The 22,582-nt window shown below is 47.7% G+C and overlaps 1 protein-coding gene across 4 annotated transcripts in view; it reads right to left on the bottom strand.

Moving 5' to 3' along the window:
- si:dkey-82f1.1 (DENN domain-containing protein 2A) overlaps nucleotides 1–22,582 on the bottom strand; it is a 125,779-nt gene that overhangs the window by 53,406 nt on the left and 49,791 nt on the right. For all 4 annotated transcript variants that reach the window (XM_038780623.1, XM_038780622.1, XM_038780621.1 and 1 more), the window contains one exon: nucleotides 18,259–18,354. In XM_038780623.1, the coding sequence (XP_038636551.1) occupies nucleotides 18,259–18,344 (86 nt within the window). In that variant the 5' untranslated portion in view covers nucleotides 18,345–18,354. The remainder of the gene's footprint in view (nucleotides 1–18,258; nucleotides 18,355–22,582) is intronic.

Here is a 22,582-nt window from a genome sequence, read left to right as displayed (position 1 = left end):
TAATGGGGATGCAGGAGCAGAGAGATCAGGCTGTATATGTGCATTGACCATTGACTGTGACAGGACAGGTTGAAAGTGCAGTTAATAAAGAGTACAGAATGTAGACTTTATTAATAGGAAGATAGGGTATAAAAGTGGGTTATACTAAACTGGTATGGAACACCGGTTCAGCCTTAACTCAAGTATTGTGTCTAGTTCTGGGTGTCACAGTGCTGGGTGTCACAGTTTTAGGAAAGACGTGAAGGCACTGGAGAGAGTGCCAAAGGGATTCATGAGAATGGTCCCAAGGATCTGGAACTCGGTTATCTAGACAAATTGGGAAATTTGGGACTTTTTTATTCTTTCTTGGAATGTGGGCATCATTGACAAGGCCAACATTTGTTGCCCAACCCTAATTGCCCTTTGAACCGAGTAGTTTGCTAAGCTTTTCAGAGAGCAAGGGTCAACCACATTGTTGTGGATCTGAAGTTACAAGTGGACCAGGCTATGTAAGGACGGCAGATTTTGTTCCCTAAGAGGGCTTCAGTGTACGAGATGGATTTTTACAACCATTGATGATAGTTCCATGGTCACTATTACACAGGCTACCTTTCTATTCCAGATTTTAATAATTGAATTTAAATTCCACCAGCCGCCATGGTGGGATTTGAATCCATGACCTCAGAACATTAACTTGGCCTTCTGGATTGCTCATGTAGTGACATTACCACTACCCCACCATCGTCCCCATGTACTGACATTACCGCTACCCCATCATCCCCATGTACTGACATTACCGCTACCCCACCATCGTCCCCATGTAGTGACATTACCGCTACCCCATCATCCCCATGTACTGACATTACCGCTACCCCACCATCTTCACCATGTAGTGACATTACCGCTACCCCACCATCTTCACCATGTAGTGACATTACCACTACCCCACCATCTTCCCCATGTAGTGACATTACCGCTACCCCACCATCTTCCCCATGTACTGACATTACCGCTACCCCATCATCCCCATGTAGTGACATTACCACTACCCCACCATTGTCCCCATATACCAACATTACCGCTACCCCACCATCTTCCCCATGTAGTGACATTACCGCTACCCCACCATCTTCACCATGTAGTGACATTACCGCTACCCCATCATCCCCATGTAGTGACATTACCACTACCCCACCATTGTCCCCATATACCAACATTACCGCTACCTCATCTTCCCCATGTAGTGACATTACCACTACCCCACCATCTTCCCCATGTAGTGACATTACCGCTACCCCACCATCTTCACCATGTAGTGACATTACCGCTACCACACCATCTTCCCCATGTAGTGACATTACCGCTACCACACCATCTTCCCCATGTAGTGACATTACCGCTACCCCACCATCTGCCCCATGTACTGACATTACTGCTACCCCACCATCTTCCCCATGTAGTGACATTACTGCTACCCCACCATCTTCCCCATGTAGTGACATTACCGCTACCCCAACATCATCCCCATGTAGTGACATTACTGCTACCCCACCATCTTCCCCATGTAGTAACATTACTGCTACCCCATCCACCCCATGTAGTGACATTACCGCTACCCCACCATCTGCCCCATGTACTGACATTACCGCTACCCTACCTTCGTCCCCATGTAGTGACATTACCGCTACCCCACCTTCGTCCCCATGTAGTGACATTACCGCTACCCCGACTATCTACCTCATGTAGTGACATTACCGCTACCCCGACTATCTACCTCATGTAGTGACATTACCGCTACCCCGACTATCTACCTCATGTAGTGACATTACCGCTACCCGCCATCTACCCCATGTACTGACATTACCGCTACCCACCATCTTCCCCATGTAGTGACATTACCGCTACCCGCCATCTTCTCCATGTACTGACATTACCGCTACCCCACCTTCGTCCCCATGTAGTGACATTACCGCTATCCGCCGCCTTCCCCATGTACTGACATTACCGCTACCCCATCATCTTCTCCATGTAGTGACATTACCGCTACCCCATCATCTTCTCCATGTACTGACATTACCGCTACCCCATCATCTTCTCCATGTACTGACATTACCGCTACCCGCCATCTTCTCCATGTACTGACATTACCGCTACCCCACCTTCGTCCCCATGTAGTGACATTACCGCTATCCGCCGCCTTCCCCATGTAGTGACATTACCGCTACCCCACCATCTTCCTCATGTAGTGACATTACCGCTACCCCATCATCCCCATGTACTGACATTAGCGCTACCCCACCATCTTCCCCATGTAGTGACATTACCGCTATCCGCCGCCTTCCCCATGTACTGACATTACCGCTACCCCACCATCTACCCCATGTAGTGACATTACCGCTGCCCCACCTTCGTCCCCATGTAGTGTCATTACCGCTACCCCACCATCTTCCCCATGTAGCGACATTACCGCTACCCCATCATCTATCCCATGTAGACAATACCGCTACACCACCATCTTCCCCATGTATTGACATTACCGCTACCCCATCATCGTCCCCATGTAGTGACATTACTGCTACCCGCCATCTTCTCCATGTAGTGACATTACCGCTATCCGCCATCTTCCCCGCGTAGTGACATTACCGCTATCCGCCATCTTCCCCGCGTAGTGACATTACCGCTACCCGCCATTATGGCTACCACACCATCTGCCCATGTAGTGTCATTACCGCTACCCGCCATTATGGCTACCACACCATCTGCCCATGTAGTGTCATTACCGCTACCCGCCATTATGGCTACCACACCATCTACCCATGTACTGACATTACCGCTACCTCATCATCATCATCCCCATGTAGTGACATTACCGCTACCCCACCATCGTCCCCATGTAGTGACATTATAGCTACCACACCATCTGCCCCATGTAGTGACATTACCGTTACACCGCCATCTACCCAACGTAATGACATTACCGCTACCCCACCATCTTTCCGTGTAGTAACATTACTGCTACCCCACCATCGCCCCTTGGAAAAATGAAGGGATGCCCATTTCTTTTTCATCACCACTACCTGAATAATCTAATAGGATCTACCTTCTATCAGATGAGTCTCACATGAAAAGCTTTTACATAAAATATTACATAATATTTAAAGTACTGGAACAGGCCATTCACACCATTTGGTCTGTGCTGGTACTTATGTTTCAGATGAGTCAGTAACTGTGGCATGGTGGCATAGTGGTTAGCACTGCTGCCTCACAGCACCAGGGATCCAGGTTCAATTCTGTGTGGCGTTTGTACGTTCTTCCAGTGTCTGCGTGGGTTTCCTCCGGGCGCTCCAGTTTCCCCCCATAGATGTGCAGGTTAGATGGAAAGGCCATGCTGAATTGCCCGTAGTGTCCAAAAGGTTAGGTGGGGTTATGAGGTTACAGGGATAGAGTAGAGGAGCGGGCTTTGGTAGGGTGCTCATTCAGAGAATCGGTGTAGACTTGATGGACTGAATGGCCTCCTTCTGCACTATAGGGAGAAACTGTTCCCATTGGTGGAAGGATCGAGAACCAGGAGGGTACAGATTTAAGGTAACTGGTAAAATAAGCAAAGGCAACATGAGGCAGAACCTTTTCATGTAGCTAGCCATTGGAATGCACAGCCCGAGAGTGCAGTGAAGACTGAATCAATGGAAACAAAGAGGGAAGTGTGTTGTGAAAAAGGAAGAATGTGCAAGGCCGCGAGAAGAAGGCAGAGAGTGGCACTAGGTAATTGTTCCTGTGGAGGGCCAGTGCAGACACACGCCGAATGGCCTCCAGTGCTGTAACAATTTGGGCAGCACGGTAGCATTGTGGCTAGCACAATCGCTTCACAGCTCCAGGGTCTCAGGTTCGATTCCGGCTTGGGTCACTGTCTGTGCGGAGTCTGCACATCCTCCCTGTGTGTGCGTGGGTTTCCTCCGGGTGCTCCGGTTTCCTCCCACAGTCCAAAGATGTGCAGGTTAGGTGGATTGGCCATGATAAATTGCCCTTAGTGTCCAAAATTGCCCTTAGTGTTGGGTGGGGTTACTAGGTTATGGGGATAGGGTGGAGGTGTTAACCTTGGGTAGGGTGCTCTTTCCAGGAGCCAGTGCAGACTCGATGGGCCGAATGGCCTCCTTCTGCACTGTAAATTCTATAATAATAATTCTGTGATATATTGTTATTGTATAAAGTGGGGCTGTCACCTTGAGTGCATTTTCAATTTATGACCCTGCATAAGCCATGTCTCCTCCCATAGCCAGTCCAAATAGCAACTTATTGGCCTCCATAGGTGTGGTGAGTTTTTAAATTAGTTATTGGCTGGACACCAATCCAATAAAGAAGCAGGGTCTGAAATTTTAGGATGGTGGGGCCTTGGTACACAATCCTGCCAACTTTAGCAGGCTCGTAGCCATATCAAGCGTTGACTGACATACGGCAGGACATCCACCCTCAGCTCTCCAGGGACAGTGCTACAGTAGCCAGAGGAGACACTGCAAGGAGCTGCCTAGCAACAACTCCCAGGACCCAGAGAACATGTAGGTGATGAGGTCCCAAGGCCGTGAGGGTAGGGAATGTCTGGGGGCTCATGGGGAGTCGGGGGAGCCTTTTAATGGAGCCCTATCCCCACTTCCTGTCCAATACCACCACCTGAGAACCAGCCGGGGAGGTGAGATTCAGGCCCATTTCTTTTTCATCACCACTACCGGAATAATCTTCCATCTGATGATTCTTACATGTAAAGTTTTTACACAAAATACTACATAGTATTAACAGCAGAGGAACAGGCCATTCAGCCCATTTGGTCAGTGCTGGTATTCATGTTTCACATGAATCAGCAACTAATCGAAGCTTTTTAGTCCAAAATTATTAACTACCTCGAGTTTAGTGCTGGGCTATTTTCTGCCGATTTTTGAAAGCAACAAAGTACATTGAGCTAGAATTGGGTGACAATTAATCAGTATTGCTAAGTGAAGCCACAGATTGAAGCTCGGACCATCCCTCCCCATCCTAACCCCATTCTCAATACTTCAGAATGTTTCACTGATTCCTGCTGCAAATGAACATGGACAACACTTTAGACAGTAGATTTGTCTTTTACATCATTCCATTATGTTGCAGAAATAGTGCAAGGCCTCGCAGTCCCCTTCTTGGCCAGATCAATTGGGGTGAACGCTGGCCTAGTTACCCCTAGTGAACCTCCGTCAAAATGCAATTCATTTGTCTTGCCATGTGTGTACTTGATGCGACATATGAGAAATGAAAGTATGAAACTCCCACTTACGGATGGTGGAGTAATATGGAAGAACAACTGCACACACAGCTGGCAAGCCTCAACGGAAAACATAAGCACTGTGGGAAAGTGCAGTTAGGGTGCTCTTTTTATGTTCCCTTTGCAGGACCCTGACAACCTTCCCAGCATTTAAACAAAGAGAAGACAGCCCAGAACACAAGAGGCGCACAGTAGTACAAATCAATCAGTTCCTGCATGAGATGCTGCAAAAACTGGAGCATCAGTCAGGTTGGTAACCTCTGGGGCTAGAGTGGAGAATTGCACAGAAATCATCGGATGAATTCTTAGAGAATGTGACTACTCGGTTATTCAAATTCCAAAAGACTTATGGCGCAGCATGGCAGGCAGAAAATGCACTTCATTCTGCAGCAGTGCACATTATTTTGGTTAGGGCTCCTCAAGTAATTGCACAGGGGGTTTGCCTGAAATAAAAACAGAAAGTGCCGGAAAAACTCAGCAGGTACGGCAGCATCCGTGGAGAGAGACACAGAGTTAACGTTATGACTCCTCTTCAGAACTGAAGAGACATTGGAAAGTGATGGGTTTTATGTTGTTCAAAGAGGGGTGCAGGATGTCAGGTGGAAGAAAAAGGTAGGTCAGGGATAGGTTAGAGGGCGGAGAGGATTAAAATGTCATTGAACAAAAGGCAAAGAGTGTGGCAATGGTAAAGAAACAAAACATTGGTCCAGGGTAGGTGTTAATAGCAGAATAAAAGGTCAGCTCTGCCTGAAAACAAAAACATGGGGAAAAGAAACTCAAAACGGAGGACAGAGTTCATGGTCTGAAGTTGTTGCACTCAATGTCGTGTCCACAAGACTATAAAGTGCCTACATCAGAAGATGAGGTGTTGTTCCTCCAGTTTGCGTTGCACTTCACTGGAACGTTGCAGGAGGCAGAGGACAAAAATGTGAGCACAAGAGCAAGATAGAGAACAGAAACGGCAAGCGCCTGGAAGGTCAGGGTCATGCTTGCAGACTGAGCTGATGTGTTTTGTAAAGCGGGCACCCGGGCAGTGTTTGGTCTCCCCAGTGAAGGGGAGACTGCATTGTGAGCAGTGAATGCATCAGACTAACTTGAAAGGTGTACACGTAAATCTCTGCTTCATCTGGGAGGACTGTTTGGGGCCTTGGATAGTTAAAAGGGGTAAAGGGGCAGGTGTTACACCTCCTGCGATTGTATGGGTACGCGCCATGGGAAGGGGGTGAGATGTTGGGGTAATAGAGTGGACCAGGGGGTCACAGAAGGAACCCTCCCTTCGGAATGCTGATGGGGGAGGGGAAGGGAAATGTGTTCAAAGAGAACAAAGAACAATACAGCATAGGAACAGGCCCTTCGGCCCTCCAAGCCTGTACCGGTCATGATACCAACCTTGGCCAAAACCCTCAGCAGCTCCTTGTGCCATATCCCTGTATTTGACAAGATGCCTTTTGAACACCGTTAATGTATCTGCTTCCACAACCTCCCCTGGCAGTGCATTCCAGGCACTTATCACCCTCTGCGTAAAGAAACTGCCTCACACATCTCATCTAAACTTTGCTGCACGGACCTTAAACCTATGCCTCCTGGTGGCTGACCCTTGGAAAGAGTGCCTGCCCATCCACTCTATCCATGCTCCTCATAATCTTGTAGACAAGTGGTGGAGTTGTTGGAAATGGCAGAGGATGATCCTTTGAATATGGAGTCTGGTGGGGTGGAGGTTCTGGAGGGAGGAGACGCGGGGAGAACAGAAGTGTGGGAAATGGGTCTGGCATGGTTGAGGGTCCTATCAACCACAGTGGTGGGGCAGTTGGGGGGGGGGGGGGGGGGGGGGGAGTGATTCCTCGTTTCAGGAAAAAGCCAGACATTTTGAAGTGCCATCGTGGAAAGTAGCATCATCAGAATAGATGCAGCAGAGATAGAGAAACTGGGAGAATGGTTCTGGTTGTTGAAAGGAAGCAGGATGTAAGAAATTATAGTCAATGTAGCTGTGAAGGCAGTGGGCTTACAATGATTATTAGTATACAGTCCATCCCCAGAAACAGAGACGGAGAGGTCAAGGAACGGAATGAATGTCAGAGATGGACCATATAAAAGTGAGATTCGGGTGGATATTGAAAGCAAAATTGTTTAATTTTTATTACCGGATTAGAGCAGGGAGGGAACTCAAGTAGGACCGGAACAAGGAATTTTCCACATATTCCCACAAAAAGACAGACATAACTGGAGCTCATGAGGGTATCCTTAGCCACAGCCTTTATTTGGAGGATGTGAGACAAGTTTACAGACAAAATCATTCAATGAAAGAACAAATTCAGCCAGGAGGAGGAGGGTGGTGGTGGATGGGGACTGTTCTGGCTTCCTCTCAATGCGAGAGCCCTCAGACTGTCATGGTGGGAGATGGGAGGGCGGCATAGTGGTACAGTGGTTAGCACTGCTGCCTCACGGCGCTGAGGTCCTGAGTTCACTGTCTGTGTGGAGTTTGCACATTCTCCTTGTGTCTGTATGGGTCTCACCCCCACAACCCAAAGATGTGCAGGCTAGGTGGATCGGCCACGCTAAACTGCCCCTTAATTGGAAAAAAAAAAGAATTAGGTACTCTAAATTTAAAAAGAAATAGTGAGAGATGTGGCTATGATTTGCCTACCACACAACTGAGCTAGGTATATAGGCTGCATGTCCCAAAGATTGGCTGCTCAAATCAAACAACAAGTTCCTCCGGCTATTCGTAATAGGCAGAGTGCAGACTGTATTCAACCAGCCTGTGCTTGCAAAACCTAAAACAAAATGTTTGTGTTAGATGTGATTCTGCGATTGGACAGCACTTGCTCAACAATCCCAATTGTGTTACTAGCTACACTAACAAGCAATTTAAGATAATCAGTTGAGTTCGTAGCGTGACTTATTTATGTTGGCTAGGAGCAACAGACATTTATAAATAGTGACCCATTGAATAGGTTCCAGCCTTGCACCTTTTTTGAATTATGCAGATGCATGGGGAACCTATAGTTCCCTGTTGCTGTCTCTATGAAAATGCCTTTATTAATCAGATTCAACTTGCCAATCAATCTGCACTCCCTTTTCTTCAGTGGTATAAATTGCTGTGATTATTTTCAAATTTGGTATTCTTGCATCTGTCCTGCTGAGTGGCGAACAAAAAGCTTCAGCACCATGTTTCTTCTTTCAGCAATATTCAAGGTCTACTGCCAAGTGATTGTTTGTACTGAACACTGTGCAATCATCAACAACATTCCCATTTCCAACTTAAACTTACTCGTTGGAGTTTAGAAGGATGGGGGAACTTATTGAAACTTACAGGATGCTGAGACCCCTAGGCCAGGATTCTCCCCTACCCGGCGGGGCGGGGGGTCCCGGTATGAACCACTCCGGCGTCGGGCTGCCCCAAAGGTGCGGATGTCTCCACACCTTTAGAGGCCAAGCCCTCACATTGAGGGGCTAGGCCCGCGCCGGAGTTCCCACTCCGCCGGCTGGCGTGGACGGCCTTTGGCACCATGCCAGCCGGGGCCGATAGGACTTCGCCAGCCGGCGTAAGTCCGCGCATGTGCCGGAGCGTTAGCGGCTGCTGATGTCATACCGGCGCATGCGCAGTGGAGGGGGTCTCTTCTGCCTCCGCCATGGTGAGGAACATGGAAAAGGCGGAGGAAAAAGTGACCCCACGGCGCAGGCCCGCCGGCCGATCGGTGGGCCCCGATTGCGGGCCAGGCCACTGTGGGGGCACCCCCCCGGGGTCAGATCGTCCACGCCCTCCCCAGGACCCAGGCGCCCGCCCGTGCCGCCAATCACGCCGGTAAGGTAGGTGGTTTAATCTACGCCGATGGGGGAGGCCTGTCAGCGGCGGGACTTTGGCCCATCGCGGCCCGGAGAATCGCCGCGGGGGGCCCGCCCACCGGCGCGGCGCAATTCCTGCCCCCGCCGAATCCCGGGGGGCGGAGAATTCGGAGACACGGCGGGGGCGGGATTGATGCCGGCCCCGGGTGATTCTCCGACCCGGCGGGGGGGTCGGAGAATCCCGCCCCTAGATAGAGTGGACGTGGAGAGGATTTTTCCACTAATAGGAAAAACTAGAACCCGAGGGCACAGCCTCAGACTGAAGGGATGATCCCTTAAAACTGAAATAAGGAGGATTTTTTTCAGCCATAGAGTGGTGAGTTTGTGGAACTCTTTGCTGCAGAATGCTGTGGAGGACAAATCACTGAGTGGCTTTGAGACAGAGATAGATAGGTTCTTGATTAATAAGGGGATCAGGGTTTTGGGGGAGAAGGCAGGAGAATGGGAATGAGAAATATATCAGCCATGAATGAATGACGGAGCAGACCCGATGGGCCGGATGGCCTAATTCTGCTCCTATGTCTTATGGTCTTATAAACTATAGAGGGAAGGCTATCAATGAGGTGACTCTTCCCCCCCCCCGCCCCCAGCAATACTACAGCTGGGATGTTGTCATGTTGTCAGGATCTTTGTTGTATCCATGGCACTCAGCCATATGTTGGTATCATATGGAGTCAATCAAATTGGCTGAAGATTGGTATCTATGATGATGGGGATCTCAAGAAGAGGCTGGGATAAATTATCCACTCTGGCTGAAGAAAGTTGCAAATGTTTCAGCTTTGCTTCTTGCACTGATGTGCTGAGCTCCTCCATCATTGAAATGGGGATATTCATGAAGCCTTCTCATTCTATTTATTGGTTATCTGCCACTATTCATGATGGGATATAGTAGACTACCTAGTTGTAATCTGATCCATTGGTTGTGGTATCCCTTAGCTTCTGCTATTACCGGTAGCTTCACCAGGTAGGCACCTAATTGGTAGGTAACCCTGGCGGTGCTCTTGACATGCTGTTCCACAGGTGGCAATCAGCAGGAGGTTTCTTTGCTCATGTATCACAGAACGCAGTGAGGCTTTGTGGGGTTTGGAATCAATGTCAAAGATTCCTGGAGCCACTCTCTCTTGACAAAACCACTATGCCACCATCTCTGCTGGATCATTCCTGCTGGTGGGTCATGCTAAACCAGGAATGTCGCTCCTCCCATCAAAAGCCTGGAATAGGACCTCCAAAAGTGGCATCAGAAAACCTCAACGTCCATTCCAAAACTTTTGCAACCAATTTTCTGCTTTTCCCCTCCTGTCTGCAGCCATGCAATAATGAGGTTGACACTGCCTTTTAAGCGGCATGAGAGACTGCCGCCGCCCCCTCCTCCTAACAGAGGTTCAGCCAATAAATCACAAGGTTGGCATTGGCTACCTGCAGGTTCATGTTTGGGCGCGATTGATTTTCTAGACTTTGCTCGTTACTTGCTTGTAGTAGTCCTGAATTACAGTCAGCTATACCGGATTGTCTGGGTTATCTGCATATATTTTTTCCCCCAATAGGAAAATGTCACAAAGTGCTCCACTGAGCTTGTCTCATTTCCCTGATCCCGTGAAAGAGCTTTGGTCTCAATGCTGGATCTAGTTTGTTGAGTCAATCAGTTCGCCCCTCATCACATTCCTGTACGTGCATGTTACACCAATTCCATTGCTAACTTGACCAGATTTTAGCTCAGCAAATGCAAAGAAATGTAGAGAGAGGCTCTGCAACCAGGACCTGCCAATGAGTTTGAACTTTATCATTTGAATTTTTTCCTCCATAGTAAGGGGTCTTTAGAGGGAAAACGCTAATTGGACCTCAAGTCATGTGTGTGCATATATCAACAAAAGAAAAAGGTTCACCAGGGTGACAATGGTAATGATTTATACATTTTTAAACAGCATATTCTGCTGCAAAACTCTCTCAAATAAAGGCACCTCATTCACTTTCTCCTGTTACTTCAAAAAGGTTTGACGGCAATCCAAGTCGAGCAAAGGCTGAATCAAATTGCTATGCTCGGAGAAAGGCGCTGAAACAGACATTGTAGGGAACAAAGCTACCCTTGGGGATGGGTTGGAAAGTTGGGATGAATATCACAGATTACACGACTGTAACACTGCAATCAAAAAAGGCAGACTGGGCAAGGCATTAAAATATGGAGGACTTGCGTTTTTTAACAAAAAAGCAAAAATAACATAAATATACTGAATGGGACTAAGTGAAAATACAGCTGTTTCCCAGATTCCAGCTGCATATTTCCCTAACTGTAGGTCCCAAACCACAGCCATATTGTGTGGTTAGGTCCCAAGAGGTCACCGATTGATGTGAGGAGATCTCTACTTAAGCTAAGCACTTTGAATAAACAGTACCTCGCCGAATATCTCAGAGATGCCAGCAACCTCTGCAAGGCGGCTTGGACAGCCCCAGGCAGGAGCATTACTAACTCCAAGTGTTCTTTAACGTGCTGCCAAATTTACAACCACCAATGCCACATTCTCAGTCATCAATATAGTTATGCAAGGTGTTTGAGGAGGACGGAAAAAGATGATAAATTGCAAAAAGGGACAGTGGGAGGTTATAAAAAATGCACACAGAAGGTTTCCTGAGACCTGCTTCAACTGTTGTGTACAGATAATGACTGCTCTGGTAATCCCACTGTTTATAGGGGTGGGGGGAAATCATGTTTCCATGGCAATTTCTGCAGACTATACATAAATAAAAGTTAGGTGACCTTTAGGAAAGCTGATTATGGACGATATGTAACTCCTCCTGCCCCCATTTAGTAGAATCATAGAATGCTTATAGTGCATTATAGGTGGCCATTCGGCCCATCGAGTCTGCACAGACCATTTGTTTTTGGCATTTTGATAATCTGCCTACAACCACCAATTTTCCTATTTATTGGTACATAATCCAGTTGGGCAGCTGTCGGCCAGGGGGGGTGGGCCTAGATTAGGGTGCTCTTTTGAAGAGTCAGTGCAGACTCGATGGCCTGAATGGCCTCCTTCTGCACTGTAGGATTCTATTAAATCAGCTGGAAAGTACTAAAGAATCCACAACAACGTCCCATTCATTAACCCCCCCCTCCCCCAATCAAACAGTGCTCACCCCATCATGCATCCTTGGACAGCACTGGGGTATTAGCACTGTCAGTGGTGTGAGGCTGTGCAGTTTTGGAAGTTGGTAGCCCCAAGCAATCTAAAGCCCCAGGGCAATCTACAACCCCACAAGCTGTTACCTCAGTCTCAGCCTGTTCATTCAAAGAATTGCAAGTAATTTGATTTAAAAATGTTGGCCACGTGATATTTAATAATTGCAGATACTAAAAATTACATTTCTCCTGTGAAACAGAGCTGAAAGTAGCAGAATTAACACAAGCGTTGGAACATTCAGACTTCCCAGGATACAGCAGCTAGTACCATAAAAATGGGGCATGGCTTGGCCTCTCTTGCACTGTGCTGAGGCCTGCCTGGTTTTCGAAGATGGAGGCTTCGAAGATTGGCCTTACAAAATGTTGGCAAGCAGCTCTGTATTTTTTTCTGGGATTCAGGTCGATTGACATTATTCCAGTGGCAATTCTCTCAGGTGTAGAACATAGCTGCTGGATGTCAATGGTTTGGCACTGTTACACATCTAACTGCAAAATTACATATACCGAGGACGGGATCGCGTGATTTCAGCATTCTTTTAAACCAATCCAATAATTGAATCATTGGCCCTTCAGCCAACCACATCAAAGTTGCAAATAACCAGATCCCAAATTCTACTGCCTCTTCAACCACCTTCCTCAGTGGCAGAGGTGCTCAGTATTGTAATCTCTGATTATTTCTGTCATAAAAATTATCATTCACCAAAATAAGGTTTAGGTTTATGATGATCAACCATGAGACACTGGAAATACACTACAATTTCCCACAGCAAATACGCTACAATTTTTAATAGCAAGGAAATCTGGGTGGGGGGGTTCAGCTCACTGAACTGATTAATAATGGGAGAATTGTTTGAAGTGTAAAATAGGGGCGGATGTAGAACAAACGAAAGGGAGTTGCTATCCCCTGAGAAAATAATGGCACATGAAATGATTGATTGGCATTGGAAAGTTGTTTTAGTTTAACTAAGATAGAAGGAAAAGTAGAATGTGAATAACATTAACTCTTGGCTACAAGTGTCAAGCCTCAAATTGTAGCAATAACAGTAGATGATTAGCAAGCAAGGGTCCAAGCGCCTATCAGGGATCTCAAATATTCTTGCAGTTAACATTGGAAAATGCACTCACGGCCACGCACTGTGTACAACATCATAGGAGATCTACTAATGTCACATCACATCATACACTACAATAATGGTGTAATGTTTTTGTATTTTTCCACTTATCCATTACCAATCCATTGAAATGGTACATTAAACATTTAATTGTAGATGTTACACTGCTATAGATGTAAAACAATCTTAAAATAATGACAAAGAGAAACGAGAAAAAAGCCAGTTACAGGATGTGGCGGATTTGACGCCAACACTGATGAACACCCTACAATTTGCTAAATTCCCTGATCATAGAAGAATTAAACTGAGTGACCAGAGTTTTATTTACCAACAACAATTAGCACCTCAGCATTATGCATTACACGGGATACAATTAGTGCCCATTTTGAAGCGGATACAATTCAATTTAGCAACAATACCACAAAGGCTTCTAGTAATAGAATTAGCAGACACAAGTGCACATGTATACACTATACTCCAGGATTGTACATTATTAAGCAAACTATTTTTAGAATGCCTCCTGAATTGCAATGCGAAACTGATGATTTCATTCTAATCTGTAAAATTTACTGGTTTAAGCAATGACTAAACGGAGTGGTCTCAACCTGGTATTATCCCACATGAAATGAATGGGTTGCATGGAAGATCTGGAGATTTGAACCTTCACTTTCCAATATATTATCAATGATTTTGCCACCCAAGTACTTTGCAAAGTGGGAATTCAAAACACAACACTTGTCCACATATACAGATTTATTTATTTATTTTTTAAATTTAGAGTATCCAATTTTTTTTTCCAATTAAGGGGCAATTTAGCGTGGCCAAGCCACCTGCCCTGCACATCTTTGGGTTGTGGGGGTGAAACCCACACAGACACGAGGAGAATGTGCAAACTCCACACGGACAGCGACCCAGGGCTGGGATTCGAACCCGGGTCCTCAGCACCGTAGTCCAGTGCTAACCACTGCGCCACATGCCGCACATATATAGATTTATTTATGAAATAATCTATTTTATATCTGGGTGCAGTAAGGAAAACACAAATTATTTCTTTATGAAAATAATTTCAAAACTATTGCAAACTTCTTTTTAAATTCCATCATTCGAAACATGCACATCTCCACCAACTTCGTGGCTCAAACAATATAGGGCGCGATTCCCCGGAAAGTGTTGTAGCGAGCAGGAATTGCAGCGAGCTTCCCGCCGCTTGGCCCAGCTAGGCCAGCATTGCTATTCAACGTTATTTGGTCCACTTAACAAGACTTCATAGGCTTTCCACCCTAAATGAAGGCTCGCCAGCTGATTCTCCGGGACAGCGCTCGCCAGCCCCCACTAACAAGGTCTAGCAACACTCAATCTGCACTTGCTCAGCCAACCCCAGCCAGCTCGCAACAATGGCGCCAAGGGGACCAACGCAAGTCTCGGGAAAGCTGACCTGGGGTGGCCCTTGGACGCGGTGGAGGCCAGGAGGATTGTCCTGTACCCCCAAGGGTCCAGAAGCCACAAGACATCCAGTGCTGCCTGGGACGAGGTGGAGGCAACCGTCAGCTTGGGGAGTCCGACCAGGATGACTGGCTTTCAGTGCAGGAAGAAGGACAATGACTTACACCGGGCAACACGAGTGAGTAGACACCAATGACCCCACCACTCACTCTCTTCTCTCCCCCGCCCCCCCCCCCCCAAATAGGGGTGCCCATCCCTCAATATTCAACTCCCTCAACACTTCCTCCATCCCCTTTCCCCTTCAATCCCCCAACTCTTCCTTCCCACACACCTCTCCCCCACCACCGTCAACCACGCATGTGGCTAACAATGCCCTCTCTGGAGGGAGGCCGATGTTCTGGCCTTCTGTTCCCTGGTGGCCTGGAGACGGATTTTGCTGGAATGGAGGGAACTTAATATACGGGCAATTAGGAAATAGTAGGTAGTAGGGGATGTTATTTGCGTGTGTCGGCCCACGCGGTTGTTTAAGAAATGTTAAAGTGTTTAAACTGTGAAAATTACAAATGCTTCAATAAAATATTTTCTTAAAAAAAAACAATGCCCTCTCTGTGTCTCCTCAGGAAAAGCTCTCCCACAATCAGCGAGAGAGGGCCCAAACTAGCAGTGGAGTGCCGGACATCAGAATCCTCACCTCCTTTGAGGAATGGGCCCTGGAGGTGACCGGTGTGGTCAAGGACAGGGCGGTCTCCAACGCAGAGGCTGGCGGACGCTGAAGGGGTGAGGAACCCACGGGCTCCATCAGGAGGACCTGTCAAATGTGAGTTATTATTGCCTTACTGACTACCCATCCCTCCCACTGACCACATGTCCATTCTAGGTTCTCCAGCCGACAGAGCCGGCCCATCCCGGGTGGCCCCCTCGCTCCGAGGAGAAGTCAGGATGGGAGCTTCAGGGATGCAACTGTTTTAGGTCGCTGCGCAACTGTCATCCCCACCCTCCACCAGTGCAGATACACACACCTCGGTGAGTGGTTAGGCGTCTGGGGCACAATCTGATGAGCACCATCCTGCTGATGATGTACATCAGGTGGAGGCAGGAGCCACCAGGCGAAACAGCAGTCGGAGGGCTGCTGGAGCATAGGACCCAGCTGGTTCCAGCCCGATGAATCTCTGGAAGGGGGCTACCCGGAGCTGATGGAGACGATAGGGTTCGGCTGGGTCATTCAGAGGGAGATGTCAGCGCCGCTCCAGCAGATTCATAGCAGCTTGGAGGAAACCCTGAGGCTACAGGCGCAGGAGATGGCGGCAGCAATGAGTGGCACCGAGGCCAACACATTTAGGGTGGCGACGGTAGTAGAGAGCCTGGTTCACATTCGTCAGCACCATGAGTGAAGGTGTCCAAGGCTTTGCGCAGTCGGTGACGGCCATGACTGAGGGTCTCAGAAGACTGTCTGCCTCACCTGGGGATGTCACCCAGTACCAGGCCGACATTGATGAGGTTCTGCTGGACACGTCCCACTCTCAGATGGGCATGGCCTATGCACTGTGGAGCTTGACAGGTGGACATTGCCAAGATACTGCATAGCGTGGACTGGTCGCTGGAGGATGTGTCCCAGTCACAGAAGCATCATCGAGGGTGTCACACCATGGTGCAGACATTGGGGAACCACCAGGGCTGGCAGAGCCACGTGATGTAGGGACAGCAGGGTCTAGAACCAGCTGCCCCTCCACCCCAAGTTGACTCCCAGGGCCTTATGCGCACCAAACAGGAGGAGGTTGTGTACAGCACGTTGAAATCCTTTTTGCACAACCATTTTGATGCTTCGGAGACTTTCAGCCGCAATGCGGGCTGAACCCCGGACCCTATGCCCGTCACTTCAAGCATTTCCCCCCCCCCCCCCCCCTTCCCCCACCTCCCCATGGCACTTACCCATCCTCCGACATGTCCCCGGAGCTGTGTCCCATCCCCTGGATGTTCGGATGTTGGCTGCTGTCTGTGTGGTGTTGCCTCCAGACAGTGTCCAGGCATTAAGGTTTGATTGGGATGCTCGGCAATGACTCCCACCTGCTACATGGCTAGCGCACCCACAGGAATCCACTTGGCATCTATGAAGTGCTCACTTAACCAAGGTTGCCAATTCCCTACCAGCAATAGCCAGAGAGCTCAGCCGTCAGTGGGGGTTACGGGTGGGCGTCGGGTGGGGGGGAAACACACGATCCAGGGTTGGCATGGTATACCGCGAGCAATTGCACCCAGTTACCCTTCATGCGCCCCCCCCCCCCCCCCTCCCCTCAACCAAGCCCTGGGGTGGCAAGCCCACCACCCTCAGGCTCTTTGCCCGTGAGCAAAGATGGCTACTCACATTCTCGGCTTCCCACAGAAAGCCCTTCCGCCAGGTTCATGTCTTTGAAAAGGAGTACTAATCGGCGCAAGAGTGAGTATGGGGTATGGGGTTGTTCTCATTAATTGAATGGAAATGGGGCTTAAGTGGTGATAATTGGGTTTCTCGCCACGCTATGGCGAGATGCCGATTTCGCCAAGGGGAGCGGGCCGGTTGCATCGCAAACTGTTTGGCGCCTGGCACGAATCTCGCTTTTGGCCTCTCCCACTATTCACTAGCCTCGTTGCGCCTCGCTAAAGCGTAACGAGGCTGGAGAATTGCGCCCATACTTTCTGACTCATAATGGGTAATATCACAGAAAGTCTGCTTGTACATATCCAGATATAATTTTTATATAGACACACACACACATAGCCATTTATTTATAATGCATTAACCAAGCTCTGCAGGAACAGAAAAAACTGAAGTTACAAAGCCACATATGTGCAGCCTCTTCAGTAACTTGCTTGCAAACAAAGCCAGGGTCTTCAACCATAACCATTAACTTTGCATACACGGTGGGGGTAATTTCAACATTTATTGCTGGCTGAAAATGAGTCATGTTGAATTGATAACCTTTTTCATACCTCGCCCAAATTATTTTCCACGGGAGTTTTAATTAGTCGAGGGTGAAATAACCTTACTGTTTATTTTATCAATCACCACATGTTTCATCCCCAATGGTTTCTGCAACAAAAGTTACCTCAATTGAGATTTCAAATCCCTATATTAAATTTTTCCGGTGCTCTGGTTACCTCCCACAGTCCAAAGATGTGCAGGTGAGGTGGATTGGCCACAATAAATTGCCCCTTAGTATCCAAAGATGCACAGGTTAGGTGGGTTGCTGGGATAGGGTGGGGTAGTGGGCTTAGGTAAGGTGCTCTTTCAGAGGGTTGTCGCAGACTCAATGGGCAAATGCCTCCTTCTGCACTGTAGGAATTCTTTGGGTTCTGTTTGATGGATAATTCCATTTACAAAACATGAAGGTTAAACCAAGACGACCCTGGCTCTTTATGGCTATATGGCAGATTTTGCTCACCGGTCAGTGGACTTTGAGTTGCAGGTTGTTGTTGTCCAGTTTAACACCGTTGTCTTATTGGCTGTCATTGTGTTGGTAAAAGGCATGGTCCTTCACCTGTGAAGGGGTATAACATATAATGACTCAGTCAGGTTTGTGATTATTATCATCTTGTGATAATATGATATAATTAATTGTGATAAGGGAGTGGATGTAGGGGAATAGACACAATATAGATACGATTTCCCATATCCATTCCCTTTCCAACAACTCCGTGCCAGAGGCAGGGACACCATCACAGTCCATCACGCAAACCTGTCTCCCATCCATTGACTCCATCTACACCTCCCGCTGCCTGGGGAAAGCGGGCAGCATAATCGAAGTCCCTCCCACCCGGCTTACTCACTCTTCCAACTTCTTCCATCGGGCAGGAGATAGAGAAGTCTGAGAACACTCACAAACAGACTCAAAAACAGCTTCTTCCCCACTGTCACCAGACTCCTAAATGACCCTCTTATGGACTGACCTCATTAACACTACACCCTGTATGCTTCATCCGATGCCAGTGCTTATGTAGTTACATTGTATATCTTGTGTTGCCCTATTATGTATTTTCTTTTATTCCCTTTTCTTCATGTACTTAATGATCTGTTGAGCTGCTCGCAGAAAAATACTTTTCACTGTACCTCGGTACAAGTGACAATAAACAAATCCAATCCAATCCATCCATTTCGGCAAAGTGATGTGCTCCTACATGTTGCCCGATTCTTCTGTGAAGTTACAGGCACATTTTACTGCTGTGATGGTCATCAAAATGGTAGGCAGCATTTTGCTGCAATTAACACTTCTTACAGAGATGCATTATGTAAGGATCAAGAACCTCATTCCACAGTTATAAGTCCCACAACACCAGGTTTAAAGTTCACAGGTTGTTTGATGACTCACCTGATGAAGGAGCTGTGCTCCGAAAGCTAGTGACTCCAAACAAACCTGTTGGACTTTAACCTGGTGTTGGAAAACTTCTTACTGTGCTCACCCCAGTCCAAAGCCGCATCTCCATCTCATTCCACAGGGGTTGGGCATAGGTTGGCATGGATAGAGCAGAAGAGAGTTGGCCCAGGGAGGAATGAGAGCTGTTGTTTTTTTTTACAGAATTTACAGTGCAGAAGGAGGCCATTCGGCCCATCGAGTCTGCACCGGCTCCTGAAAGAGCACCCTACCCAAGGTCAATACCTCCACCCTGTCCCATAACCAATAGCCCCACCCAACACTAAGGGCAATTTTGGACACTAAGGGCAATTTAGCATGGCCAAGCCACCTAACCTGCACATCTTGGACTGTGGAGGAAACCGGAGCACCCGGAGGAAACCCACGCACACACGGGGAGGATGTGCAGACTCCGCACAGACAGTGATCCAAGCCGGAATCGAACCTGGGACCCTGGAGCTGTGAAGCAATTGTGCTATCCACAATGCTACCGTGCTGCCCTTTATTCAAAAAAAGGAACAAAAACAATTGTTGAATTGCTTGTTTTCATAGTCCTGACAAAGCACCAATGCAACCTTTGTTGCAGACATTTCATTTAAGTCAGTTCTTCAGTGTAGCCATGCAGGCTAGAGGGTAGAGTAGGCACGCAGGCTAGAGGGTAGAGTAGGCACGCAGGTTAGAGGGCAGAGTAGGCACGCAGGTTAGAGGGCAGAGTAGGCACGCAGGTTAGAGGGCAGAGTAGGCACGCAGGTTAGAAGGCAGAATAGGCACGCAGGTTATAGGGCAGTAAATTGCTGGAATTAGGGTTCGTTTGCACTAAGTTTATATCCATTTGCTCATGTTTAGTGACCAGTTTTATGAGCCTAGCTGTTTCAGAGTGTAGTACATAGGAACAGGGGAATCCCTTGCATCTGTCCCAGTAGCTCAGTAAGTAAATTATATTTCTATACAACATGCTACCAAGATTCAAGGCCGATGCCAGATTAACCTACCTCAACTGGAGGGAATGTTGGGCTCTAACATTGCCTACAACAGCACTAAGATATGGACTAAGATATGGAATACAACATCATTCAGGAATCTAACTCTGATTGCTATAAACTGGCCCCTTTCTGGAAAACGTAGGGCAAGATTAGGCATGATTGTGATAAGTTCACAACTGAGATTTTGAATGCGGATATTATTTCCATGGTCTTTCGTATTTTAAGTTATTAAAAGTGATTATAATCTTGGAAACTAACTGGTAGGAATTAATCAGCCCAATAAGATGAAGGATCGAATTAGTATAAGGAAAACTAGCTAGAAGGTTTTTCTTTAACGTAGCTTCCTATACAGGGCGCTGAACGTCCATGGACAGGTCCAGGTAAAAAGTGGGATAGGTACAGGAGCAAATTGTGGTGGGTGGTGACATGGGATGGCACTAAGTTGGCATTTGGGGCAATGAAGGGCTATAGGGGTTGGGCATAGGTTGGCATGGATAGAGCAAGAAGAGAGTTGGGCAGGGAGGAATAAGAGCTGTTGTTGAATTGCTTGTTTTCATAGTCCCGACAAAACTACAATGCAACCTTTTGCCAAGCTACCCTTCACTTGACCAATTTGGATGTCTTTCTGGGGTCCCCTTCTCCTCGCCTCCCCACCCTGCCCAATCTGGACAACTAACGCTGTTGCCTAAAAAATACTTTCTGAACAAGTTATTTCATCATTATCAGTCGTCATGTTTAGGAAAAGAAAATCAACAAAACCAACAAAAATAAATAAATGACTTTTAACATGATAAATCTTCATAACTAGACTTAAAATGATCTCTCATTAAACATATAATTTTCGCCTGCCAGGTACTCCACCAGCCCGGTGGTGGGGGCAGCCCTGTGGATATGGGGCCAGTGGAGGAGGCATGTAAGGGAGGTAGTGGGCCCCAATTTGGTAAACCATCGATTCGCCCCCCGGGAATATGGACGGAGGGTTCCGAACATGGCAGCGGGGTGGGCGATATGTTCCTGGAGGGGAGCTTTTCGAGTCTGAGGGGTTTGGAGGAGAAATTTAGGCTGGTAAAGGGAATGACGTTAGGTACTTACAGACGCGGGACTTTGTACGCAGACAGGTCCCATCCTTCCCACGCCTCCCGCCAATAGGGATCCAGGACAGAATAGTCTCTATAGGAGAAGGAGGAGAGGGTAGAGGTCTCGGATATTTACAAGGTGCTCATGAAGGGGGAAGAGTCCCAGACGGAGGAACTGAAACTCAAATGGGAGGAGGAGCTTGGTGGGGAGATGGAGGACGGGCTGTGGGCAGAAGCCCTGAGTAGGGGTAAAACTCACCGCAACAGTGCCAGACTCGGCCTGATTCAGTTTAAGGTCGTTCACCGGACCCACATGACGGTGGCTCGGATGAGCAAATTCTTTGTGGTAGAGGACAAGTGCGCTAGAATGCGCGGGAGGATCAGCGGAATCACGTTCACATGTTTTGGGCATGCCCTAAGCTTAGGGGTACTGGGAGGGATTTGCGGGGGTCATGTCCCAGGTGCTGAAACAGGGTGGTGATGAGTCCAGGGGTGGCAATTTTCGGGTTTCGGAAGACCTGGGAGTCCGGGGGGAGAAAGAGGCCGATGTTCTGGCGTTTGCTTCCCTGATAGCCCGGGGCGACGAATACTGCTGGCATGGAGGGACTCAAAACCCCCGAAGACCGAGCTATGGCTTTCGGTCATGTCACGTTTTCTGGGTATGGAAAAAAATTAAGTTCGCCTTGAGGGGATCTGTATCAGGGTTCGCCCGAAGGTGGCAACCATTCATCGACTTCTTCGCGGGAGGGATAAATAGGCGGGTAGTGTCTATGGGAGAGGAGCGGGTATGTGCATTATGGTTTGACTGAAGCATTGGTTTTCCGTTGATGTTTTGCATATTTCTGTTATCTGTAACTGTTTACAATGCCAAAAAAATACCTCAATAAAATTGTTTATTTAAAAAAATTAAATATATAATTTTAACTCTACCAAGACAGTGAAATAAGCCTCAGATAAAATACGGTTTAAAAAACACCAATGATCAGACTATTGGCAATTGACCTGTAGCGACCATCATACACACTGTTTCATTACATTGCCCTGCCCCTCACCCCAGACTAATTGTTTTGTTTTACACGTTGGGCTGGATTTTGCCGACACAACCAGTGCCAGGTGGAAGGGAAAGATGCAGGGGGGACTGGAACTAATTGCAACCTCATTCCAGTCGGCCAGCGTTTTGACTGCTGCAGTTTACATTTCATGGAAGTTTGAAAATGGAGTCCGACCTTATCAGGTCTGATGGGTGGTTGAAAGAAGTGGGAATCCTGTTTTGGAGGCTTCACAGATAGGTATCTAAAG

Source organism: Scyliorhinus canicula, chromosome 20, assembly GCF_902713615.1.
Source record: "Scyliorhinus canicula chromosome 20, sScyCan1.1, whole genome shotgun sequence".
Taxonomy (NCBI): Eukaryota; Metazoa; Chordata; class Chondrichthyes; order Carcharhiniformes; family Scyliorhinidae; genus Scyliorhinus; species Scyliorhinus canicula.
This window is presented reverse-complemented; position numbering and strand designations above follow the sequence as displayed.